Source organism: Ailuropoda melanoleuca, chromosome 13 (genome assembly GCF_002007445.2).
Source record: "Ailuropoda melanoleuca isolate Jingjing chromosome 13, ASM200744v2, whole genome shotgun sequence".
NCBI lineage: Eukaryota > Metazoa > Chordata > Mammalia > Carnivora > Ursidae > Ailuropoda > Ailuropoda melanoleuca.
Window position 1 is genome coordinate 46,689,365 of NC_048230.1, and position 26,032 is coordinate 46,715,396.

Genomic DNA, 26,032 nt, shown 5'->3' on the forward strand with positions numbered 1-26,032 from the left:
GGCGGGGACAGCCCGCGTGGGGTGCCCTGGCCTCCCACACAGGCAGCGCCAGGGTCTCGTGCGGGTGAGCGCGGGAGGCCCGGGCTCTGCCAGACAGCGGCCTTTGGAACTGCCGGCAGGGCGTTCATGCTACACGTTGTAATTAAAATCTGAGCTTTCACAGCAGTGAAACCCAGAAAATAGCCCAATAGCCCAAGCGATAAACAAATTATACATTTGTCTTCAAGTATCGTGTAGCTACTGAAAACTGTGTTTTTGAAGAATGTTCAATGACACGGAAATGGCTTGAGATATAGGTGGTGAGGGGAAGGAAATGCCATGGCCTGCGTTCTCATCACCTCCGTCCAAACGCATGTCCTACACGCGCACAGTGAGAGGAGGGCGCGGGATTTCAGATTTCTCTTGTCCTTGTACGTCTCCGAATTTCTCAGGTTTGCCGCACAGACTCGCTGTTCTCAGCGAGCTGTTACAATTATTAGAAAAGAACACCTGAGTTCTTGTCTGTTTACTCGGGGCGGCGCCGCCTGCAGACGGGCTGGTTTTGGCTTCTTCGCGTCCTGAGCAGATGTGAGGTGGCAGCTCCAGGGGAAGGCCTGTGCATGGCTCCTGACCTTGCCTGTGAACTGCCTTCGGGGATTGGCCATCTCGGCTGGACAGGCTCTGAAGGGTCTTTGGAAACGGAAGGTGTGTATTCTGTGTGGGGTCAGACGACGAAGCCTGCCGTGTGCAGTCTCGCTTTTGGCTGCCTGGGTGCGTGTATGCGGAGTGCGCTGTGGGTGCGTTTGTGAAGGAGGACGCTGTGGTGTGTCAGGTGGCTCCCTCCGGGCCCTCTTGGATCCCTCGCAGGCCTTGGTGGCCCCATCTGTAAGGGGGGGTTGGGTCACACCTGCGGGAGCCCTTCCTTGAGCCCAATCTTGCACCTGCAGGGGGTGGTGAAGGGGTGGCCTCCTGGTGCTGACTTTGAGGCAGAGTTCTGTTTCTTGGCCTTTGCAAGAATAGACACTCCGCAGCAGCTTATCTGTTTGAAATGAGTGGTTACAACGAGAGTTTACAAGATCCAGGACTGTGATAATGTCATTAAAATGTGCCATTTGATGCAGCTGTTGGCCTTGTGATTATTGCTGGGCCGTCATGCTTTCCGCCTGATCAGTGACTGTAGTGCAGTGTAGCCGGGGACACTGAGGGGAAGCGTGTCTCCAGAACGGTGCCCGCCCCCGTGTGCACATGGCCTTCCCTCGGCCTCCGGAGCTGCGTGGCTGTTCTTGGGGTCACAGGCACTTGGGGCCTTGGCAGTGGCTGTGCAGCTGGTCCTTTCAGAGCAGCTGCGTCTGTTGTTCTCACGTGTCCACTTCTGCCCCACTCGGACATACTTTGAGTGCCGACGTGAGGTGAAGTTACCTGCTCAGGGTCCCAGGGTCGCTTCCTGGCACCCACTTCGGTTGTTACCGCGGGCACGCAGCACGGTGGGTGGCAGCTTTCTCACGCTGCTGTGGCGTACAGCGTGCTGCGTCGGCTTCATTCGCCGTTAGCCACGTTGCTGTTTCATGAGTGTTTCTTATTTAAATATTCCATTAAGTTTCTGTAGAGGGAATGCTTTAAGCAGAAAAGCACCTGACCGTTAAAGCACGTTCATCCACTGCCCTTTAACAAGCTTGAGGCTGGGGTGCTAAGTCACAGGTGCCTTGCCGTCCCCCACCACTCTTCCGTGGCATCAGCGACTGGCTTCCTGGAGTCCTTACTAGGAAGGAGTGGGGTCTCCGGATGGAAGGGTGACTGGTGACGAAGGAGTGCTGGGCTTGAGAGATTGGCATCAGGAGGGGTTAGCCCGGTTTGCTCTTTTGGGGTCCCCAGTGTGCTCACGGGCTCCCAGGTCTGGCAGATTTTAGCAGAGTGAGTTATTTGCAGCAGCTGGTTTTTGTTTTGTTTTGTTTTTAAACTTCAGCGTGGTTTATTGTAAAAGGGACGTTTTGGAGGGAAGCTTACTTATGGGGCATCAATGTGGTTCCTTTGAATCAGCGGTTGTCGATGTGAGCCCAGGGAGAGGCTGTTATGTTTCCATGTCATGCTGGCTGTCTAAGGAGCCAGGACCCAGAGGTTCAGGGGCTCCTGTTCGGTTCAGGAGGGAATGCCCTGATGCATGCTGCTTGGTGTGGGGCTCACAGAAGGTGCTCGGCCAGCCCCTCCTTCTCAGAGAGGACCCCCTTCAGTCCAGTCTGCGGGAGGCCGGTCTGCAGGCGGTGGAGGTGCCTCCCTTCCCGCTGGAGCATCGTGGCCCTGGGCTTCCGTTGGGGCCTTGCGTGAGCAGGGGTGTGCTGTTTGTTACTCACTTTGTCCTGGGAAGTGTGAGTTAGATGCTAAAATAGATTATTTCTAGTGGAATCTACAACATAATTGGTTGCTGGTTCTTGAAGCTAAAATTAATGCCAAATCTGACTGTTGGACTTGTTTTCCAGTGATTTAGCTCCAGCTCCGTGAAGTGTGAGTGGTTTTCCCTGTCTGTCTGTGTGGTGGGTGTCCCAGGCTTCACAGGACCCCAGGCTGTGGGCAGACTGTGTCTTCCACGTCCCAGCCCAGCCCACTGGGCAGGAGAAGAGGCAGGGTAGAGAGGCCAGGCTGCCCGCCTCCAGAGATGAGGAATGGGGCTAGGGGTGCTGTCACGACAGCTGCCACCCTAGGAACCTGGCCACGGCCGGGAGCAGTGGGGTGAGTGCTTGGCAGCCTGGTGGGGACAGTGCCTGGCCGTGGGGCCCTGTGACTGGCTTCCTCCCCAGATGGGTGTGTGGCCCTCCCTGCAGGCCCGTGCTGGTAGCTGTGGGGCAGGTGGTGTGGCCTGTGGAAGGTTTGCTGCCTGGCTGACTTCTGAAAGAAGACTCACCTGCTGCTTGAATCCCGGGGAGAAAACCTTGTGTGCTTTCCCGTCTTGGATGCCGTTTCTACTGGGAAGTGTGTTTCGAGTTTGGAGACTGCATGTCTTACAGCTTCTCCTTTCTTCTCAGAGCCGCCAGCCTCCCCTGTGATAGGGTCAGTGCCGTCACCAGCCTTGGGGGGGGGGATGTCTCCTGACGCCAGGTCTCCTTTATCCCCAGGTATGGTCCTTGTGCGGAGCGAGAACGGGCAGTTGCTAATGATTCCTCAGCAGGCCCTGGCCCAGATGCAGGCCCAGGCCCACGTGCAGACCCAGCCTCAGACCACCATGGCACCCCGCCCTGCAACCCCCACAAGTGCCCCTCCCGTCCAGATCTCTACCGTACAGGTGAGTGCACGCGTGCTGGGCGGTGGCAGCCCGTGGGGTGTCTGGCAGGTGTCCTGCAAGGGCACAGAGGGGCGGCCACACGCCACCCACCGTTGGGAGGCTCTGAGGAGCTGGCTCTGCGTCCGCACTCAGTGAAACTCTGGCCTGGTTGCCTGAGCTCCGTCCTGTCTCTTCCCTCCTCTCCCTGACTCACCTCCTGTGCCTCAGTCTCCTCTTCTGCAAAGTGAGCCCTGCGTGCCTTGGCTGTTCCTGTTGGGGAGGCTCCTCTCGTCAGGAGATTGTGTGAAACGGCACCCCTCCCCTCCACACATGCGGCTAGGCCTTTGGGGGTTAGCTCAGGGATCTCTCCCTGGAGATCAGGGTGGGGAACGGTCCCCCAGTGCAGGCATGCCTCGTCCACATCCCAGCTTCCGTTCGCACGTGTGCCAGCACGCTACCCGTGTCTCCTCTGTCTCCCGGTGCCTTAACTCTGTAGTCCTGACTGGTTGGCCAGTTAGTAACTGAGGTGGAGTCTGGCGGGGGCTCGACATTCCTGTGATGTCAGCCATGTCCCCTGTGGAGGTGAAGCCCTGAACTGTAGACAGAGGCTGCAGTTGGCCTAGGAGACCCACATGGCGCCCCCTTACTGACTATCCGGCACAGCTCGGAACAGTGTGCGCAAGGCCTGTGGGGCCATGTGAAGTAAGGTGTCACTATCACTTGTGCGTGTTACCGTCTGACCGCCAGCGCCACCTTGCTCGGGACTCGCGCCGTCGTTCCATCGGCTGGAGGTGTCATTGGGCCACCTGGTCAGTTCTGCAGCACTGTGACCCATCTTTACACCCAGGGCGCGCATGCTGCTTGATTGTTTTAGTGCTGTGAGTAAGAGCACAAGAAGCTTGCGTGAGGACTGTTTCCCAGACACTCGCGCTCTTTAAAAGACCGTGTTTGGTAGACTTGGGTGAAGAAGCCTCGCGATAGCTTTATTACAGTTCATACGTATTTTGATCGTACGCTTTTCCTTTATTTTTTTTTTATTTTATTTTTTTTTTTTAAAGATTTTATTTATTCATTCGACAGAGAGAGAGACAGCCAGCGAGAGAGGGAACACAGGGGGAGTGGGAGAGGAAGAAGCAGGCTCATAGCGGAGGAGCCTGATGTGGGGCTCGATCCCATAACGCTGGGATCACGCCCTGAGCCAAAGGCAGACGCTTAACCGCTGTGCCACCCAGGCGCCCGTACGCTTTTCCTTTATTACAGTTCGTACGTATTTTGATCGTACGCTTTTCCTTTATTACAGTTCGTACGTATTTTGATCGTACGCTTTTCCTTTATTACAGTTCGTACGTATTTTGATCGTACGCTTTTCCTTTATTACAGTTCGTACGTATTTTGATCGTACGCTTTTCCTTTATTACAGTTCGTACGTATTTTGATCGTACGCTTTTCCTTTATTACAGTTCGTACGTATTTTGATCGTACGCTTTTCCTTTATTACAGTTCGTACGTATTTTGATCGTACGCTTTTCCTTTATTACAGTTCGTACGTATTTTGATCGTACGCTTTTCCTTTATTACAGTTCGTACGTATTTTGATCGTACGCTTTTCCTTTATTACAGTTCGTACGTATTTTGATCGTACGCTTTTCCTTTATTACAGTTCGTACGTATTTTGATCGTACGCTTTTCCTTTATTACAGTTCGTACGTATTTTGATCGTACGCTTTTCCTTTATTACAGTTCGTACGTATTTTGATCGTACGCTTTTCCTTTATTACAGTTCGTACGTATTTTGATCGTATGCTTTTCCTTTATTACAGTTCGTACGTATTTTGATCGTACGTTTTTCCTTTATTACAGTACATACGTATTTTGATCGTACGCTTTTCCTTTATTACAGTTCGTACGTATTTTGATCGTACGCTTTTCCTTTATTACAGTTCGTACGTATTTTGATCGTACGCTTTTCCTTTATTACAGTTCGTACGTATTTTGATCGTACGCTTTTCCTTTATTACAGTTCGTACGTATTTTGATCGTACGCTTTTCCTTTATTACAGTTCGTACGTATTTTGATCGTACGCTTTTCCTTTATTACAGTTCGTACGTATTTTGATCGTACGCTTTTCCTTTATTACAGTTCGTACGTATTTTGATCGTACACTTTCCCTCTGGTAAGGAAAGCTTAGAATCGGAATGGCTTTGGTGACAACTGGAGCTTGAGGCCTGATGCACCGGACGGAGTGTCCGGTTTTGTACTAGAGGGTCGATTCCGCTGTGCCGGGTGGCGGGGAATTACTGTCACCTCTTGCTCCTTTTAGATGATGCTTGCTTATTTTTCAGGCACCTGGGACCCCGATTATTGCACGGCAGGTGACCCCAACCACCATAATCAAGCAAGTGTCTCAGGCCCAGACGACGGTACAGCCCAACACGGCGCTGCAGCGCTCGCCCGGAGTGCAGGTGAGGTGGCCGTGGGTGCGGCACCCTCCGCGTGCAGCGGGGCCTCGCGGGGTGGGGTGCTGGGTGCTAAGCCGAGCTTAGCAGGAGGGTGAGTGTTTTTTCTCTGACTGCTGACACAGGACAGCTTAGGCCTCCCTTTCTTTAAAGCCCCGTGGGTTTTTATACCAGCAACATGTTTAAAGGCTTCCCGCTTTGCTGGAAGTGTAATTAGAAATGTCACCTTGTTGATACTTGAAGGCATCTCTGAAACAGAGGAATCTGTCACTGGGACGGCGTGGGTGTGGCGCCCGTGGCTCTGTCAGTGCTGGGGTGAGGGTGGAGGCCCCGTCTGAGAACCGGGCTCCTGCGGCTCGTGTGCGCCAGTGGGTATAATTCCCACACCCTCTTCCTGGTGAGGCACAGACAAGTGAGGGGTCAGGGGCTTCCGGAACGGGCCTCTCAGGGCCCGCGTGCTGGCCACCCGGCTGTCCTGCCTGCCCCGCAGCCTGTGCCCTTTGCCAGGAACGACGCCGAGGTCCAGAGACGTTCCCTGTCAGCCTGCTGGGGTTGGTGTGCGTGTTTGTTCTTAAAATGGTGCCTTCAGTGTGGGAAGGAGAGTGCCCTGGAGCAGGCGCTGGGCCCTCTTGGGGGGTCGTTTGGCTCAGCCTCTGATCTGGAAAGCTGAGGAGAGGGGCCGTGCACAGGCGAGGCTGGCCCCTTCTCTTAGAGGGGAGGAGAACCCCTGGTCAGGGCAGCAGCTGGCTCTGGGCAGTGAGGTCGGAGCAGCTGGAAGCCACGTGGTTCAGATCTGTTCTATTCTTCGGGTGTTTGTGTGTCTCTGTCAGGAGTGCGTGGTGTTAGCCACTTTGTGTTGGGTATCTGCTGGGTGCGTGCCAGGACTGCGCTGCTGCCGTTGCTAACCCTTGTGCCGTTCCCACCGGGGTGCTGGGGGCTAGGCTCTGTTCCCATTGCCAGAAGGAGGGCACGGAGGCCAAGAGTGGTGTGGGATGGCTGGGGGGTAGGGGTGGGTGGGAGCCGGCCCCGCCCCAGGGCTCCCCTTCCTCTGGTGGCACCTCGTCTTCAGGTGCTGTTTGGTGTCTGCATGGGTGACGTCGCTCTCCGAAGCCGCTGGAGGAGCACACAGGAGATAAGTGGCACCCAGCACATGGGCGTCCCGGGCTCCATTTGGTGGGCACTGAGTTTCAGTTACAGTGAAAGGCCCCTTTTCTGGCAAGGTCCCGAAGCTCACAGTCCGTTTTTGCATCCAATTTAGTGGAAAGTGAATTTATCAAAATAGGCAGACATCGTCTTGGTATCCTGTAGGGAAACACGCGTTCGTCGGACTGTCGGAAGGGAGTGCAAGGGGTATATCTTGAGGTGGAGGGAAACCCCGACAGGATGAGAAGTACCCTAGCTCTTTCTGGGTATCCAGAAGCAGCCCCACTGTCCCCCCGGCCACCTGGAGACAGCTGCTCGGCGCGTCCTCCCACGCCTGCTTTCCTTTGTAGTGTGTGTTCGGCAGTTCTGGTTGCAACAGTGGTGCGTGGGAATGTTACGGGCGAGAGAGGACGCGCGGGTTGTGAGGAGCTCGCTCGCCATCTCCTCCCGCTCACACTCGTCGCGGGAGACCAGTGCCCGCCGCCGGGGGTCCCTGGGGGCCAGAGCGGACTTTGGCCGGTGCTGGCGTGGGTCGCAGCTGCTGCCCGCTGGCAGAGTAGACACGCGGCACGCGGCTGTGCTCGGGGACGTGGTCTCCGCGTGCAGAAGCCGCGAGAAAGTAACGTTTGGAAGGTTGGGAGAGACGTTGAAGGCTATATTTATAAATTGGAAGTGTCTAGGGAGACAAACCAGTAAATATTGTCGTGATGGTTCACGTGGAATGAAACCTTGGGTCGCCAGAGATGGTGTTGGTGTCCAGCCGCCATCGGCCTCCATGAGTGTCTTCAGTAAAGCAGCCCCTCCCTCCTCACACACACTTCCCCTCGGGGTGCAAATCTGCTCTGAAAGCCCCTTTCCATGATGTTTCTTGGTGAGACCTGCTTGTGGAGAACAGAGTGGCCGGTCTGGTGGCAGAGGCACAGCCTAACCCCCGCCCCCCTGCCCCGAGGTGACACTGGTGACATCCTCACGTCCCCAGCCTTCCCTGTCTCCAGTCCCTGCACAAGCCAGGTGACGCATTTTCAGTTGTAGTTTTTCTGTTTTGCTTTTAATTTCTGGGAGAAAAGATAATTTACACTGGTCCCTGTGGGACTCCCAAGACTGGCCTCTGACACGAGGCTGGGCCCTGCGCTGGGCTTCCTGGCTCACAGTCTTTGGCCAGGTGCGCCATCTTACTTCCCTCGGCGCCCAGGTCTGCGGCCCCAGGGGCTTCTGTTTGGGGCTTCTGTTTCCTTCTGGGGCACGTGAGGGCTGGCTCTGCGGAGCCTGTGGTCACCTTGCATTTTGGACTCTCGTAGCCTCAGCTGGTCCTGGGTGGCGCTGCCCAGACAACTTCCCTCGGGACGGCGACGGCTGTTCAGACGGGGACACCTCAGCGAACGGTCCCAGGGGCCACTACCACCTCCACAGCTGCCACGGTGAGTGCCCCACCCCGGGGTGGGAGAGAGGCGCCCCGAGGTGCCCTGCTGCCTTCTGCCCGCCCGTAGCCTCCCTTCTCCAGGGCCTGGGGACCTGGCCCTTTGCGAGGTGGGGCATGAGGGCAGTGGCCTCTGAGGGGCAGCGGGAAGGCCCTGTCCCCCTGCTAGGCTTTCAGGCTGCACAGAGGTCCACCGTGACAAGAGCCCAAACAGGGGCCTTTGAGCACCGTCCTGTGGACAGTGCAGAGGCTGCTGTCTGGAGCAGCGCCATGTCCCCGCGGCAGCTTCCCGCGCACGTGTGCGTCTCAGTCTCCGAGATTGTACTTTGTTGGGACTCCCCTCTCGTTTGGTTGCACAGGCTTTCCCTCATCGTCAGAGCTACGTCATAATTTAATTCCTTTTATTGTGCACTTAGATAGACACGGGCTTTCCTCTGTGATAAAGCAACATTATGCTGAACATGTTAGGGACTCCTCTCGGTTCCACTCATGGTTGTTCACCCAGTTACGTTCCCGAGAGGGTCGAGCTGCTGGCCGAGTGGGGGGCAGACTTCGCTGCCCCATGAGAGTTACTGCGTTTTCCGGAAAGAACATTAGAGGAGAAATACAGACTTCTTACGTACAAACACGCATTTCAGTTAACCCAGGTGCTGTGTGGACATCTGCCTTAACGCTTTTTCTTTTGTATCTCTTTAACTCGAATCCAGGAAACCATGGAAAACGTGAAAAAATGTAAAAATTTTCTGTCTACGTTAATAAAGCTGGCTTCATCCGGTAAACAGTCCACAGAGACGGCGGCTAACGTGAAGGAGCTAGTGCAGAGCCTGCTGGTGAGAGCGCGGCCTGGCCGCTCAGCCCGACAGCGTCTGTGGGACACACGGCGGGCGGGGGGGGGGGGGAGCAGGGCTAGTCCCGCCACAGGTGCACGCGGCCTGGGCTGGCCTCCTGGGGGCTTCACAGAGAGACCGCTGTGGGGGCCAGCGCCCCGATCCTTTGCGGCCTCGCCATTTTCCAGCCTGGCCTGCTTCCCAGGGCATCCACGTGAAGAGAGCGGGTCCCGTTGATGCCACTTGAAAGTGTCCTGCCGGCCTCAGGAGCATTTTTAAACACACCTGCTGAAGGATGTTTGACAGGCTTTCTCTCACATCTCTGCTTTACCTTCTGTAATGGAGAATTTCAAACCTGTCAGAAATGGAAAGCAGAGTCTGGTGAAGCCTAGCAGCCGTCTCCAGGCTTCCCCAGTGACCGAGTCACACCTGATCTTGTGGCTGCTGCACCCCGCCACCCACCCCTCCTCCTCAGTCCCGTACGTTTGTGGCACAGAAGACACTTGTTAAAGACAACCGCCACACGTGACCAGCCCGCCAACGTAGGGACCCCAGGGGCCCTGGAGAGCCTGGCCGCCAAGCAGGGTCCCGGCGCCTCCCCTGCGACTTACAGCTTGTTCCGACCAGGGCTCAGTCCGCTGCGGGCACTGCATTCGACGCTCTGTCTCCTCTGGCCTGATGCTCCCTCCTTGCTCTTCTCTTTCCTTTTGATTTCTGTGTTGAGGAAACCTGGTGGTTGACGTCTGGGCTTTTGGATGCTTTCTGTCTTTCTGCTGCTGGGGTTTTTTGGCTCAGGTTCTCGGCTCCCTGGACCTGCCTTCCTGGTGCAGCCAGCTGAGGGTGGGTGGCAGGGGGGGAGACCCTCGCCCTGGGGTGATGGGCTGAGGGACAGCCGTTCTCAGAGACACCACAGCTCCTCTGAGGGGCTGGCTCTGTGCCCTGCTCACAGCCCACGCTGGTTTTGGTCCCGATGGAGAGAAGTCGTGCTCCCTCAAGCAGGCGATTGTTTCAGACCATGTACTTTTATTTAGTATTTTCAGGAAACTTAGAGATTGAAAAATGATCTTCTTTCCCATGAGAAGCAAGAACTACTGGCTTTTTGTTTAATTGTAACAATTCCACCTTCTAATGAAAATTTCTAATGAAATGAATGTCTTTCTCTTTCACCCCATGGTCTCTTGTCTGTGGTCCGCACCGCCCCCCTTGCCCAAGGAGCTGGCCAGCTTGTGCCACCCTGCACTCCCCAGATGATCCAGCACTGCACCCCCCCCCCCCCCCCNCCCACGTCAGGGCACGAGGACCCCTGTTTCACCCTTCTCACGGGACCTCTTGGCACTCTGGACACTGCTGGCTCCTCCCTCTTTGAATTTAGCGTTAGTTAGCTCCAGGTTTGGCGCTGGGTGTGACCCCAAGCAAGAGGGCAGAGGTAAAGCTCATGTTCTCCTGTGAGGATGCCAGGTGTGGCCTCATCTCTAGGATGGCCTGTGATGTCCCATCCCTGCCCACCTTTCTTTGCCTCCCTACCCTCAGACCGCACTTGCTTTGGTTTCCAGAACAGTCATGTCCCCTCTCATCTGGGCACTCACTTCCCTCCGTGCCCTGGGCTTCCTCCTGGAGGCTTGGTGTGGGTCTTCGGGGTAGGTCATTGTCTCTTCTTGTGACGGCATCTCTGACTTCTCCTGTGCTGTCGCCCGCCCCGGTTCCACCCAAGACCTGGCAGGAAGAACACTGATGCCACACAGGACCCCAGCACTTGCTGAATAAAGAGAGGTGTGTATTAACTTCTGTTGACAGGAACACTTTGTTGTGCTTTTTGTTTTCAAGGATGGAAGAATCGAGGCAGAGGACTTCACTAGTAGATTGTACCGGGAGCTCAATTCCTCCCCTCAGCCGTACCTTGTGCCTTTCCTGAAGGTACTTGTGAAGCCCCCCCGCCCCACCATGCAGCCCCGCGCACTGGCAGGCTGCAGTAGGCCTGTCGGAGGGGAAGAGGGGCATGCCGGTGTCCCCGCTGGGCTTGAGGGACAAAAGTGCCCCGTGACACTCAATAAGGTTCCCGTCAGGAGGCTCTTCTGTGCCCTTCGAGGCCCCTGACCTGCGCGGAACTGGAGCACATCGGCCGGGAGGTGAACACCAGCGGGAGGGCTGGTGGGTGGGGCTCACCGGCGAGGAGCCAGGGCTCAGGGGCATCAGGTCGGTTGTCTTGAGTAACTTTTGCTGTCATGACATTCTTAAGAGCATTTCAAACCTATTTCTCTTCTCTCTTTTCTAAACAAATGTTACTTGGTTCTTATGGAGAATAATGCTGCTCGGTGATAGTAGGGGTTTGGGGGTTTGTGAGTGCACGAGGCAGAGACGTTAAGGGCATGGTGGGACTCAAGGCGTGTTTCTCAGAGTTCAAAGCCTCTGGGTTTGTGAGGAAGGAACCCAGTGCCCGTGCCGTCGCCGACCCTGTGTCTGTCTTTCCGCCCAGAGGAGCTTGCCCGCCTTGAGACAGCTGACCCCCGACTCCGCAGCCTTCATCCAGCAGAGCCAGCAGCAGCCGCCACCCGCCTCACAGGCTACCACTGCGCTCACAGCCGTGGTGCTGAGCAGCTCGGTCCAGCGCACGGCCGGGAAGACGGCGGCCACTGTGACCAGCGCTCTCCAGCCCCCTGTCATCAGCCTCACGCAGCCCACACAGGTTGGCGTTGGCAAGCAGGGGCAGCCCACGCCGCTGGTATGAAGGCGAGAGCCTTGCCCGTCCCCCCGCTGCCCACCTCTTAAACACATTGGCCACGGCTCAGGGAAGCGTCCCCGCAGTAGGCAGGAAAGCTCCCGTGGGGGGGCCTGGGTGCTGCTTGAATTAGAGGCTGAGGCGCTGCAAGTATGGGGTTCCGTTCTCAGGAGGATGAGATAAGCATGTTGGCTCTTAACCCCCTGGCTCGTTACCCATATCGCTCGGGGATAGTCATGGTTTAAATGAGCACGGTGTGTCTGTAGTGAATCTTTAGCGGGCTATTACCTTGGATTTGGGGCAACGGCCCCAAGGCAGGAAACAGTGTGTGTGCCTGGTGACATTGCATCAGGCAGAGCGTGGCGGGCCTTCTGTCTCACGGCCTCGATCCCAGCTCTGCAGCCATAGTTTGGGCCTCAGTGAGGTAAAGCTGCAGGTTACCACTTGCTCGCTTACGGGGTGAGTCCAGTTTTCTGAGTTCTGCGGCTGGAGAAGGGAGGTCTTTGCTGGGGAGAGTTACATTTTAAAAGTGCCGGGCAGCTGGGCTCCCCATATGTAGAAAGGCAGTTGACTGCTGTTGTTGTTTTTTAAACTTTCAAGGGGGTTTTGTTCCTCGACAGTTAAAAATCCTCCACAGTGCAGGCTCCCGTGCCCCTTGATGGCGGGTTGTAGAATGCATTTTATCGTAGTGGCCACTTAATAACCGAGCGAGGGACCAGAGTCCGTTAGGCTGTTTGCCCACCTGCTCGGGTGAAAGCCTCTGTCTTTGCGTTGACTGCTGGTGAGGGTGACACGCTACCTGGCGGATGAGAGCATCTCGCCTGCGGGGCTGGGAACTTCGGTGCGGGGAGCCGAAGGTGTGCGTGAGAAGTCAGGGCTCCCTTACGTCTTTTTCACCCCAAGGGGAAGAGCTCTGTAAGTACAGGACTGCCCTAAGCACTGGGGCTAATTTACGCAAAAGGTGCCGTCTCTCGAAGAGAACTGGGTTGGGTAGTCGTCTTTCCTGGAAAGGTTGGAACTTTGGTGCGTAGTTGTGAATCACCTGCCTGGTGTTTGTGGTTTACGGTCAGAGGCTGTCTTGACCAGCAGAGCCCTTTCTGCCTTCCACGTTCTTGGTCCTGCCAGACGTGGTGTGCCTGTTTAGGGGGACGGCAGTGCGGTCAGGGCCGAACCTGGCCCGTTCCCTGCCTTGAAGCCTGTAGAGACACAAACCTGAGGCTTTTCCCTGAATTTATGGCAGAACCCCATGTGCACCGCCTTGAGGTGGTGGCTGTCCAGATTGTCCCAGGTGGCGTGAGTTTTCACCAGTTCGCTGCAAAGATAGTTTGGTTGCAGGGCACTGCCGCCCCCACCCCCCGCAAATGTCCCGTAGTCCAGGGCATAGGCAGTAGGTCACCTTTGCAACATTTAGAAACAGTTGTGAAGCATCTGGCCCCAGAGGTTTTGGGCAAGGCGGTGTCTCCCCAGCACGGGAGCACCGGCCCTGCCAGCTCAGGAGCGCTGCTGTGTGCAGGGCGGGGCACTAGGCTGGGCACAGGGCCTTAGACGGGTGGCACGTTGAGCAGAGGCAGAGGAGGGAGCGCGCTCCAGCTGGCAGAGCTCCAGGCAGGGCAGCGCCGCGCCGAGTGGGTCTGTGATAAGGGGCAGCAGGGACATGGCCGGGGCTAGACTTCGCTCTGTGGGTGTCTCCCCGAGCTCAGCCTCGGGTGGTGAGTTTGGGCAGGCCCCCATGGGGAGGCAGTTGGAGAAGCTTTTCCTCAAGTGCGGAATTCATGGCAGGACTCGGGAAATCTGACCTCTCCCAGTGACCTTTAGAGACGATGTGGAGGAGGGAAGCAGCCCCCAGCAACTGAGATTTGGGGGGAAGGCCTGTGTTCCTCTCGGCTGAGTCAGCCTCCCTGCACCAACCTCAGGACCTCAGGCTCCACGTGCAGATCTGCCCCAAGAGCTTGCCTCTGTTGTGGCGCCTGATGGCGGGTGTCCGGGTCCTGGTGGGGTCCTGGCCGGGGATGGGTGCTGGCGGCTCCGGTGGGGCGGGGTAGGGGCGGCGTGCTGATGGGCCCTGGACTCTGCCTCAGGTGATCCAGCAGCCGCCCAAGCCCGGAGCACTGATCCGCCCGCCGCAGGTGACGCTGACGCAGACGCCCATGGTTGCGCTCCGGCAGCCTCACAGCCGCATCGTGCTCACCGCACCGCAGCAGATCCAGCTGAACCAGCTGCAGCCAGGTGAGGGCCCCCCCCCCCCGTGCCGCTAACTGCACGTGCTTGCCGGGCGGCCATTGCCTCCTGGCCTCGGCCGCAGGAGGGGCTCCAGGGTCAGACACAGCGCTGCTGGATTGTGTCTCAGGCTTCCCCTGTGCGTGAAGAAGCACAACGAGTTTCGGGAGAGTAAGCGCTTGAGAGGCTATGCTGTTGTCTGTAATTTTGGGTCGGGAGTCCGGCATTTTTACCAGCTTCGTCACGGCGGGTTAGCAGAGGGGCCCTCCTCTCGGGCCGCCAGTTTCCGGAGCAGCAGCGGCGCCTGCAGCAGAGCCCGCGGTGGCTTCTGCAGAGTGCGCCCACGGCGTGTCGGTGGGTATACCGTTGGCGTCTTATGTTGCAGTCCCTGTGGTGAAGCCCGCCGTGCTACCTGGAACCAAAGCTCTCTCTGCCGTCTCGGCTCAAGCAGCTGCCGCGCAGAAAAACAAACTCAAGGAGCCTGGGGGAGGCTCGTTTCGGTAAGGAGTCGGCCTGCCCACATTGAGCAGAGCGACCTGGGGCGTGGGGGGAGGGTGTGCCGGGGCCAGCCTTGCCGACGTGGCACTGGCCGCCTAGCTTCGATACTGTGTTCATTCCACGCTTCAGTTTGATCTTCGTGCACGTTTCCCCACGAAGTTAGCGCAGGAGGTTGTCTGCGGACGTGTAGCAGGAAGTAAACCAGCGTTCTTTGGTGTAAACGAACTACTAGAAAACCTGTCGCTGTGATGTCGCGTCGCAGCATTCTGAGTGTGTCATGGCTATAGTGCAGAGCGCTTCCCTTGCCTGCCTTCTGACTTTAAAACTTCTGGAAATGCTGAACTGTGGGCTCTTGATGAGAGCGGGCGAGGGGCTACGCGTCAGGGACGCACAGTACAAAGGCTGTAGTGTTGACATAGATGATGGAGAAGCAGCAGGAAGGGCTTGTGTCTCGGGGGTTTTCACAGGGCTGCCCCCTCCCAGGCAGCATCCCCGAAGCTGTTGGCCGGTGGAGCAGGGTTGACGTCAGCGGGGTGAGGAGGGCGTTGTGCCTGGGCGGCCCAGCACGGAGGGCCAGTGCCGGATGGGGCGGGGAGGACGTCCATGAGGGAGGGGGCCCACCTGCAGGTCAGAGAAGTGAGAGAGCAAAAGCCACTGGGAACCCGGGTATCTTCCTGCACGGGAAGGGAGTTAGGATGGCCCCCGTGGTGCTGGGTTAGCTCGGGGTTCAGTGTCTGGACGCACATCGGGGGAACGAGACGAAGCTCCTCGCCCTGTGCACTGGTGGCACCCGGGAGTGGTGGCGAGCACGCCCAGCGCTAAGACCGCGTCTTCTAAAAGCCGTTCTGCTCTGTGACCCAGACACCTTAGAAAGGCTGGTTCTCTACAAGGCGATCTGGTGCATCTCGTTAGGTCAGAAAGCGGTGCTGCGGTGGACTGGCACGTGGCAGAGTTGACAGAAGTTGCCTGGAAGGGCTTCCTTCCCACTGCCTGTGTCTGTAGTGACAGACTCTGCCACTGGCTGAGACGGGAAAGCACGAGTCCATGAGAATGAATAAACGGGAAGCTTACGGGGAAGGGGGAAGCCGTCAGGGATGCCCTGAGGGCTGCAGCTCGGAGCGCAGCAAGAAGGGACCATGGAAACCCAGCTCTCTGCAGGGCTTGTGGGACATTGTTGTCTCGAGGGGAGCGGCCGTCAGTCAAATGGGGACACACGTGCTGCAAGACGCCTGGCCTGTGGCCTCGTAGGTGTCACGGGCACGAGAGCCAAGGAAAGGCTGAAGAACGTTCCAGGCTAAGGAGGCTGAAGAGCCACGCGGAGGGGCTGTGAGCGTGGCTGGTGGCCTGCTTGCAGAAGTCACCTGGCTCCGTAGGGGACACTCTTGGGCGCAGGGAGCACACGTGGGGTGTTCGGGGTGGGGCATGGGGAGCCAGGTTGGCAGCTTCCCTGCAGGTGATTTGGGAAGAAAAGAGTCCTTCAGCATGTATTTTGGCTTTTCCATAACTGCGACTGTTTTAAGAATAAATTAATGCTGTTTGATTTTATAAGGAAGGTTTCACTTGGACAAACTTCTTGAAGCTGTGAGGACAGTGTTGCTGGGCTTTGCTCCCTTAACTTAGCCCTGACTGGGTGAGCCCTCTGCACACATCCTCACGCCAGGACTCCTGTGGGGCTTTAACCCCAAGCAGGTCTTCCTTTAAAAGAACAGCTTCACTTTCAAAGAGGACTGCTAGGCTTCCTCGTTCAGGTGACAGTGCAGTGCAGGCGGGAGCTGGCAGGACGCACGCCTGTAGGGGCGTCAGCGTGCTCTCTCCACGGGGTCCCACTGGGTCAGGCCCCCCGAATGCACCTCCTGACACACCCCTCACTTAGGCAGCGTTGTCTTTTCTGAAGGGATGACGATGACATCAATGACGTGGCCTCGATGGCGGGAGTAAACCTGTCGGAAGAAAGTGCACGAATATTAGCCACGAACTCTGAATTAGTGGGCACCCTGACACGGTCCTGTAAGGATGAAACCTTCCTCTTACCAGCACCTTTACAAAGAAGAATCTTAGAAATAGGTATGTGGGCGCGCTGCAGCCGTCCCCAGGACCCTGGCATGCCCGCGCGGCCCTAGTCCTCTGTGTGCAGCTGCCCTCTGCCAGCGGCTCCCTGGCGGGGCGTGTGGGCCCCAGCGATCACGCCTGGTGACTTGTCCCGCCTTTCGCCGGTGTCCTCCGTGGTTGATGCCAGGCAGCTGTGATGGTGTAGACCACCCCTCCCACACCAGGGTCCTGCCTGGGCTGCCCTCACGTTGCTCCGAGCGGTGAGTCGTGGACGAGAGAACAGCGACGTTTGTAACGTGTTGCCTACCCCCAGGTAAAAAACACGGCATCACGGAGCTGCATCCAGACGTAGTGAGTTATGTATCCCACGCCACGCAGCAGAGGCTACAGAACCTTGTAGAAAAAATCTCAGAAACAGCTCAGCAGAAGAACTTCTCCTACAAGGTAACACGCTGTTCTCCCGAAGCGGCCGTGCTTGCTGTGGGCTTGCGGTTGGCGCTGCCGGGCAGCCTCTTCCCGCACCAGGCGTCGGGGGCGGCTCAGGAATGTTTCACGGAGCTACATTTTGGGGGAGATGCCACCTCTCTTAGCCCAGGGTGGTCTCAGGCGCTGTGTGCCCCACATGGGGAGGGAAGCCCGGCCCGCGTGAGGGTGCACACAGGGGTTCAGCCTGGGTTGGGTATGGGGCAGAGGTGGCTTGCCCGGCTTTGGAGGTTGTGGAGCCTCTGCCGTTGCCACCCTGTGCTCCTGTAGCCGCGTGCTAACCCTGCAGACCCCAAGGGGCTCTGGCTCACACCTGCTCCTGGGACTTGGACAACTGCCCTGTTTGTGGAAGGTCACCTGGGCTGAAACCCTGCCTCCGAGGGGCAGCCTTCAGGGCAGGATCTGCCTTCCTCTTCCCTCCCTCACATGAGCACCACTCGGAGGGGCCCCCCTGAGTAAGGCTGGTGCCATCGGAGCGGCAGTTCAAATAAAGAATCAAATGATACCAAAGTGTGTAAGGTGGAAACCCCCCCCACCCCGAGCCCCAACCAGCTCTCCTGAGACTCGCTTTTCTGTGTGTTAACACACAGGCCGTCTGGGGACGAGGGGGTGGGTGCGTGGAGGTTCCGTAGGACTTCCTTTGGGAGGCGGGGTGTGTGCAGCCTGTCCAGCCCAGTCCTCAAATTTATGATAGCATGATAGCATTTTTTTTTTAAAGATTTTATTTATTTATTCGGCAGAGAGAGAGACAGCCAGCGAGAGAGGGAACACAAGCAGGGGGAGTGGGAGAGAGAAGCAGGCTCCCAGCGGAGGAGCCTGATGTGGGGCTCGATCCCAGAACGCCGGGATCACGCCCTGAGCCTAAGGCAGACGCTCAATGACTGTGCCCCCCAGGTGCCCCGATATGATAGCATTTTTAACTTTTTGTAGGATGATGACAGATACGAGCAGGCAAGTGACGTCCGGGCTCAGCTCAAATTTTTTGAGCAGCTCGACCAAATTGAAAAGCAGAGGAAAGATGAGCAGGAGAGAGAAATCCTTATGCGAGCGGCCAAGGCAAGTACCTGCACCTCACTGAGCAGGGCTGCTCCCTGCCCTGGGTCCTGGACACCCACACACACACTCAGGGCTCTGGGAGACCAGTGCAGTGTTGCGGGGCTGGCTCTGCGGGAGATGTGATGGGTTTGATTTAGGAGGGGGGTGCGGGTGGGATGTGGACCTGAGTCCAGAGCCCCGCTGGCCATCCCAGCACACCATCTGTCAGGTTCCTATGCCCGGCGGGCATGGTGATGACTGCCTCTGAGCTCTTCTCCAGCGGCAGTGATTTTCTTAAGAATAATGGTTGTTTTTTTCCCCATGATGTGCAGGCTAACTTTTCATCTTCTGGCTGTAAATAAGCATTTAAAAATGTAGTATACATTCTGTCATGTGACCTGGACATTATATCGTGAATAAGATAGCACTTTCGTTAGATAGACATTTAGGTCCTAACTTATTTTTCTTTTCCTTTAAAAAATAGTCTCGATCCAGACAAGAAGATCCAGAACAATTAAGGTTGAAACAGAAGGCAAAAGAGGTAAGCTCTTTCAGTCAAAAATCTTTACTATACGCTTGAAAATAGATTCTTACGTGACCTCATCGTCCAACCAAAGAAAGGGGAAGAAAGCGGTGGCATTTCTGTGGCGAAGCTGCATAAGATGTTTGCAGGGGCAGACGCCGTGTCCTGCTTTTAGATGTAACAGTAAATTCCTGTTGGCTGCCTTCAGTCTTCACGCGTGCACAGGATCTCGTATGTTCTGAGCTTCTGAAGACGAGCCTCTGATTGTGCTTTTTGATTTTTCTGACTGTAAGATAAGCTTACTGTGCAGTCAAGACAGTAAAGAAATTTTAATTTAGACCGTTTCCAAAGATCCTTTGATGTCTCTGTTATTTCGTAGTAAGCAGAAATCACGTGCATGCGATGACGGTCCTCGTTTCTTTTCCAAAACAAAGATGCAGCAACAGGAGCTGGCGCAGATGAGGCAGCGCGACGCCAACCTCACAGCGCTCGCCGCCATCGGGCCCCGGAAGAAGCGGAAAGTGGACTCTCCGGGACCGGGGTCGGGGACGGAGGTACGTAGCGCAGCGGCGCTCGAGGGCGGGCAGGGGCCTTGGGAGCCCCTCTCGGCTCAGCTCCCGGGGTGGGGGGGCCGACACACCCGACTGGCCTTGGCGCATCTCCGCGTGGCTCTCCCTCGGGGTATTTGTGTTACGTTTGATGCTATAAATCCGCGTTGGCTTGTGGAGGACATGCTGGGAGCTGGACGTTCTGTCCGCGAGGAGGTTTGCTGGCCGGGTCGGACCGCCTGTGGAGGGGGCGCGGGAGCGGGCAGAGCGGCCTCTGGGGTTGCCCGCGCTTCTGGAGCCGTGCGCGGGACGCAGGCCTGCAGGAAGGAAGGGGGCCCTTGCTCATTTCTGTTTGTCCAATTTTGTTAGTTTCTTCTTTTGTTTGTTGTGATTTCTTTATAGAGTTATAAACCCAACCTCAGGGTATTGCTACTTTTGCTTAGATCGTCACTAGATTTTTAAGTAAATTTTTGGAAGAAAGCACGCGTGGCCTTTCCCACTGACACGAGCTCTCCGCTTCTGGAGGCGGTGGCCCGGGCTTGCGACAGCAGCATTTCCCTTGGCCTGAAGGGCAGCACCCAGCGTTTCCTGTGGTGCGGTACGCGGATGATGGGTTCTCTCAGCTTCTGTTTACTCGAAAGGGCCACTGTTTCTCCCTCAGTTTTGAATATTTTTCCTGAATATAAAACTCTGGGTTGACAGTGTTTTTCTCATTTAAGATTTATTTTCTTCTACATTGTTGAATAAGTGGAGCATGTCTAGATAGATGTCATTTAATTTTTGGGAAGGACACGCTAAGGATATGTGTGCCCAAGGATTAGGCACCCTTGATGGTCTGCACTTTCTCCCCTGTGCCCTGGGCCCCTCTCTCTTACTGCTGACATCTTTCACGCCTCCAAGGACACTGCCCCTCAAATGCTGTGCTGTCATGTTCCAGATCACAAAAAAGGTGGGAGGTTTCCCAGCATGTTTCCCAAAATTGCAGAACTCTTATTCTTAAACCTGAGAGACAGCTGTAATATCCGTGTGACCACTGTTCTCCTGCGAAAGGGGTGGCTCTGTTGTCTTCCCGGCCCCACCAAGGTTTACGGTTGTGCCCTGCCCCTGCTGTTTCTCCCTTCTCTACCTGTTTTGAGACTATCATCTTAATTTCTAGAAGTTTCTCTGGGTTGTCTTTACACTGAGTTCTCTTGACATTTAGCCTGCTTGGTGTGTAGGTCAGTGTTTTTCCTCAAATTTGGGACATCGTGGCCTTTATTTCTTCAAATTTTTTTCTGCTCCTGTTTTTTTCTGGTGGGGTTTCCGATTACACATATGTTAGACCTGATGATGTTGCCCTTGGGTCTCTGACACTGTTTAGTTTCTTTCATCGTTCTTCTCTCTGTCCTCACACAGGACGGTTTCTCCTGGTCTAAGTCTTCAGGTTCCTTGAGCACACGATGCTGTGTCATCGGCAGAGGCAGCTGTGAGGCCATGCAGTGAAGCTCTCACTCGCTGGTGTGTTTGTGCCTCTGGGGTTTCTAGTCGGTCTTTCTTAGGGTTTCTGACTCTTTGCCAAGATTCCCTGTCTGCTCATGTATTGAGAGAGAGCGCATCTCCCGGGGCATTGTGCCTTTGGCCTGTGTATAAAAGCTGATTTCATGTGTTTGCAAGGCTGGCGTCTGGGCCGCCTCAGTGTCAGCCTCTGGTCCTGGCTTTTCTCCCCAGCATGGGTCTCACTTTCCTGTTTCTTTGCACGTCTAGTGGTTATTGCTTGATGCTGGACGCTGTGGATGACAGGCTGGGAGGTCGGTGCTGTCCTCTGCTGGAGAGTGCTGGTTCTTGTTCCAGCAGGCGGGTCCTCCAGACTCGTGTGCTTAATGCTTCACTCTGGTGTCCGTGCCCCGGGACCTAGCGGGACTCCCCTGCACACTCTGCCTTCCCTGTCCAGGTTTGGTCTTAGGCTCTTACTCTTGGGAGTAAGCTTTCCTCCCAGGGAAAGGCCCTTTGGCGTCTCAGCTGGGTGGACTGGGTGGGCTGGGTGCCAGGGTGGGAGCAAGGTCGTCCCGCTTGGGCGGGCTTGGCTGTGATGAGGCCCGTCGCGGCCTGCACGTGTTCTTTACTCACCGCTGAAGTCGTGCGTGCGCTAGCTGTCATGGCTGCGCCTCTGTCCCTTTCACCCTCCCTCGGTGTTTGGTCCTTGAGTGACTGTGTATTTAGTACTGGTGGTGTCTGTGCAGTCCTTTGGTTTTCTGAGTCTCATTCTCTGCCACGGTCTTTGGGATGGTTTGTGGGGACGACATCCCTAAGTTCTTTTTTTTTTAAATTTTTTAAAGATTTTTATTTATTTGACAGAGACAGCCAGCGAGAGAGGGAACACAAGCAGGGGGAGTGGGAGAGGAAGAAGCAGGCTCCCAGCAGAGCAGGGAGCCCGATGCGGGACTCGATCCCAGGACCCTGGAATCACGCCCTGAGCCAAAGGCAGAGGCTTAACGCATGAGCCACTCAGTCGTCCCCGACATCCCCAAGTTCTTACACGCAGATGACAGTTTGTGTCCTGTGTACTTAAAGGTCCATTTTGATAGCCTTGAAATCCTTGGCTCCCAATTTCTTTCCTTGAGAACCTTTACCATGTTACCGTGGATTATTTATGCCCGGCGTAAAGTGTTGCTGTTCAAGCACAATGATGGTCTAATTTTATTTCTCTTGTATATTGTATGTTCTTTTTGCCTGAAGGATTCTTTTTTTGTTTTTTTTTAAGAGCCTTTAATTTTACTTGGAATTGTTATCCTGGGTTGGCATTGTTGGGTCAAGTCCTTCCAACAGCAGTTTCAGATGTGTTTTTATTCGGGAACACCTTCTCTCCTGAAGGGTTTACCTGGCTTCCTCTTCAGGGGTCCCAGTTGGGGAACGTTGTGTCGACTTTGCCATCAGCATTCGTGTTTCTCTCGCAGCCCCTTGTCTGCCCGCTCCTTCCTCAGGTGGCCTCTGTCGGGCTCGCGGCTCTGCTGTTGTGGTTTGGCCTTCGTTCCTCAGGTTTCCTTTCTAATTTTTCCTGACTCCGGCACCTCATGCCTGACTTCTGCGGATTCCAGCTAATGTTGTTCTCTCATGACTGCTACCGTTTTCTTAATGTCTTTTAAGTTGTTTTAAGGTAAAACATTACAGTTTTGGTCTGTTTTTTTATTTTGCATTCGTGGCGTTTTCCATTGTCTGTAGCAACATCATTCATCCTCCTTATCTTCTTTTTCCTTGTACTGACTCGTGTGGGATTTGGCCTTAGTGCTTTCCCGTTCTCCTTTCATGTGAATTTAGTTTTCTTGAACTTTTAAGAGGAGGTGGGGTCTGAGGTAGTCTGCGAACCTCTTGGAGCCCCTCTGACGTCGTCTTCGTGTGGTGATGGAAGAGCAGCTGCTAGTCTCCCAGGCCGCACAGCGCTGCTCCCCTCCCCTAGGTGCTTCCAGACTGCCCTTGGTCTGCACTGCCCCTGTCCCGCTCGGCTTCGATTTCCTGCCTCACGGTCTCGTCTGTGAGGCCCCGTGCTGATGGGGGCCCTGGGCAGGCGTGCGGCCGCGGTTGCACGACGGGGTAGACCCATCCCTAGGCTCAGCCGCTTTCTCCCCTTTCTGAAGACCTGCTCTCTCCTGGGGTTTCGAGGCCTGCTCGTGCTCGTGGATGTCTCTCTGATTTGTCCTGCACGGTTCTGTGGTGCCCTCGGGCATGTGGCTGCCTGCGGCTCGTCTCCGCAGACTGTGCTCTAAGTACCGTCTGCTGGTTTTGGGTTTTGCTGTCTTACATAGGCCTTTGGGAAGATCAAGAAACTGTTGCACCTGTTGCTGTCTTCCCAGAATATAGTGATTTACTTTAAAAAATACAGCTTTCTTTAAATTGAAAATAGTTTGAACCCACAGAAGAGTTGTGGGAGTTGCACATGGAACTCCGTTAGCTTAGGTTCTTGGTTCTGGACCTTGTATCACATGCACGTCATCACGGCGTCTCACGTGTGTGTGTGTGTGTGTGTGTGTGTGTGTGTGTGTACTACACGTATGTACATGTGTGGTCTTCCTGTGATGGATGTCCTGCACCCCCAAAGGCCAGCGCTGCAAGGCCTTTCTGGCACGATGCCGCACAGCCTCCCAGCAGAAGTCCGCCTGGCCCACCTGCTCCCAGCTCGCCAGCGGCCCGGCAGCATCTCCGGCTCTCTGTGCAGGGACACATGGGGCATCCAGTTGGCTTGCCCATGATTCTGTTCTGAATCTCCCCGTTCTGGACAGTGTTGAAGAGGACGGGACTTGCGTGTGTAGGGTGAACCCTCAGTCTGGGTCCGGTGACTGGCAGAGACGCCTCCGTCTCAATGGGCGCTCTGTTGCTGAGCCCGTCACATCAGGAGGCCCGCGTGTGGGGACCTTCCTGCCGACCTGCCCTGAGCTTACGGGTTCGGTCGGCGCCGCCACCTTTCCCGTGTCATCCCCGTGGTTCCGTCCGTGTTTGTTGGCATTGAGTAAGGAGATGTTCCGGGATTATGCAGCTGCCGCGCCTGCTCAGACCTCCACCAGCCTCAGCATCCATTGCTGACAGCCGACTGCCTCCGTGGTCACCAGCACAGGTGCCCGTCCTGCGCGTCTGTGTCCATCGCGCTTTCTACATTTGCTAGTTGTCTTCTGCGTAAGAAGAGCTCTCCCTCCTCCATCCACCCATCCATTTGTTTGTTTGCTCACCACGGTGGCAGGGACTGTGGACACCTATTGTATTCAGTGGGTTGTAATCAATACTCTCATTATTTCTAGATTTGGGCAGTGGAAGCTCCTTCAAGCTGGTTTCGATATCCTTTTGAAATGTCTCCCTCATTCTTGAAGCGTCTCGGTTTTACTGGCAGGAGAGGCGTCCCGGAGCCTCTGGTGCTCCCCGCCCCCCAGCATTTTGCCAGGAGCCCTGGTTCCCTTCGGGGGGTGGTGGTGGCGTGTGGAGGCCGGGGTCTGAGCTCCGCGTGTGCTAGATGCTGTGGGGCTCCCTGTTTCCAGACCCAGGGGCGTTCATGCAAGTACTGGTGTGCATGCGTGCGTCACCCTTCCCGTGTCTGCAGCAGCCCTCTGCGGTCCTGCCAATACTCCGATTGTAGTCTGCACGCAGGGCCGCTTCCCAGCCTCCCTCCTCGCTTATGAGTCCTTCTCCGTGAGAACTCGAGTTCCCATTATCCCCTGCGTGTCTGGTCTTCTGCTCAACACGACCAGCTTCTCAGCCGCTTTGGCTGCTGGGGTCCCAGTGCTGGGTGGGGCGGGAGGCAGATGGGAAAAGTGTATTGATGAACTTTGACTCGGGTGTTAAGATGTGTGCAGAGTACGTGCTAAGGAGTAGGAAAAGCGTATGCTTCCAAACCTTCGGGGAGAGCCGGGCGCGAGGCAGCAGCTGGCAGTGAGAGCACGGGGACCCTGCGCGACACAGTGGAAAGAAGCAGGTCTCCAGAGACCGTTCTGGGGGAGTTCTTTCGTACGTTGTTGCTTTTGCCTGTTTTTGGACTTTAGGGGGATGCTCGTGCCTTTCTTCACCAGAGGTAGTGCTCAGTTCCTTTTCTTTTTTTTTAGTTTAGGAATATTTCCTTGGGATATGTCTTTTTTAAAAAAAAACTTTAGGGGCGCCTGGGTGGCACAGCGGTTAGGCATCTGCCTTCAGCTCAGGGCGTGATCCCGGCGTTGTGGGATCGAGCCCCACATCAGGCTCCTCCGCTATGAGCCTGCTTCTTCCTTTCCCACTCCCCCTGCTTGTGTTCCCTCTCTCGCTGGCTGTCTCTCTGTAGAATAAATAAATAAAATCTTTAAAACAAAAAACAAAAAAAAAAAAACAAATAAAAAAAACCTTTATTTTGAACTAATTTTAAACCCATGGTAAAGTTAGGGAAATATTAGAGCGTTTCTGTGTACCCCTCACTTAGCTCTCTCAGTAGGAGTCATCGGTGTGATAGACTGTTAACAAGACCTTATCTGATTCTGTTTTTCAGAATTTAGTTTTTAAAAATTATAATAAACTTTGTTTTAGAGCAGTTTTAGGTTCACAGCAAAACTGAGTGAAAGTACAGAGATTTCCATGTGCCCGCTACCCCCTCACACACACACGGCCTCCCCGTCGTCCACATCCCTCACCGGAATGGTGTATGTGGTACAAGGATGAGTCCACACGGACAAGCCGTCATCACCCAAGTCCGTGGTTGCCCCTCGGGTCACTCCGGGCGCCGTGCGCTCTGTGGGTGTGGACAGATGCGTCATGACGTGCATCCAGCTTTTATGCGTCACGCAGAGTGGTCTCCCTGCCCTGAAAATCCCTGTGCCCTCAGCCCACCTCCCGCCGCCCCAAGGACCACTGGTCTCTTTACGTCTCCGTCCTCGTGCCTTTTCCAGAAGGTCCCAGAGCTGGAATCCCACGGCGTGAGGCCTTCTCAGATGGGTCTCCTTCGCTGAGTGGTGCGCGTCTAGCTTCCTCCCTGTCTTCTCGTGGCTCGAGAGCGCGTTTCTCGTCAGCCCTGAATCCTCTCCCACCGTCTGGACGGACCACGGTGTACTTTCCCTCGCCTGCTGAAGGATGCCTGGGTGGCTTCCAGACTCGATCAGTTATGAATAAAGCTGCTNGCCTTTCACGGAGGCCGCGCTGTGTCGCGTTCCCGCCAGCCACGCGTGAGAGCGCCTGCTGCTCCACGTCCTGGCCCGTGTTTGGTGTTGTCGGTGTTGTGGGTTTGCGCCCTTCTGAGGGTTGTGCGGGCGTCTCACTGTCATTGTCGTTGGCGTTTCCCTGAAGACACGGCGTTGAGGAGCGTGCGTTCGGGGGTGCGTCCATGTGTCCTCTGCGGCGAGGGGCCCTTTCAGTCTTTGGCCCGTTCTTATTCAGGTGGTTCAGTCTTGCTGAGTTTTGTGAGTTCT

General features: G+C 55.7%; 1 protein-coding gene across 1 annotated transcript in view; it reads left to right on the forward strand.

The window, feature by feature from the left end:
* Window positions 1–26,032, forward strand: part of TAF4 (TATA-box binding protein associated factor 4) — a 66,843-nt gene that overhangs the window by 35,680 nt on the left and 5,131 nt on the right. Inside the window, exons 2-14 of the mRNA XM_034641281.1 lie at window positions 3,087–3,253; window positions 5,576–5,695; window positions 8,131–8,250; window positions 8,957–9,079; window positions 10,901–10,990; window positions 11,550–11,795; window positions 13,871–14,018; window positions 14,395–14,509; window positions 16,402–16,571; window positions 16,870–17,000; window positions 17,970–18,095; window positions 18,559–18,615; window positions 19,032–19,151. Coding sequence (XP_034497172.1) covers window positions 3,087–3,253; window positions 5,576–5,695; window positions 8,131–8,250; window positions 8,957–9,079; window positions 10,901–10,990; window positions 11,550–11,795; window positions 13,871–14,018; window positions 14,395–14,509; window positions 16,402–16,571; window positions 16,870–17,000; window positions 17,970–18,095; window positions 18,559–18,615; window positions 19,032–19,151 — 1,733 coding nt within the window. The remainder of the gene's footprint in view (window positions 1–3,086; window positions 3,254–5,575; window positions 5,696–8,130; window positions 8,251–8,956; window positions 9,080–10,900; window positions 10,991–11,549; window positions 11,796–13,870; window positions 14,019–14,394; window positions 14,510–16,401; window positions 16,572–16,869; window positions 17,001–17,969; window positions 18,096–18,558; window positions 18,616–19,031; window positions 19,152–26,032) is intronic.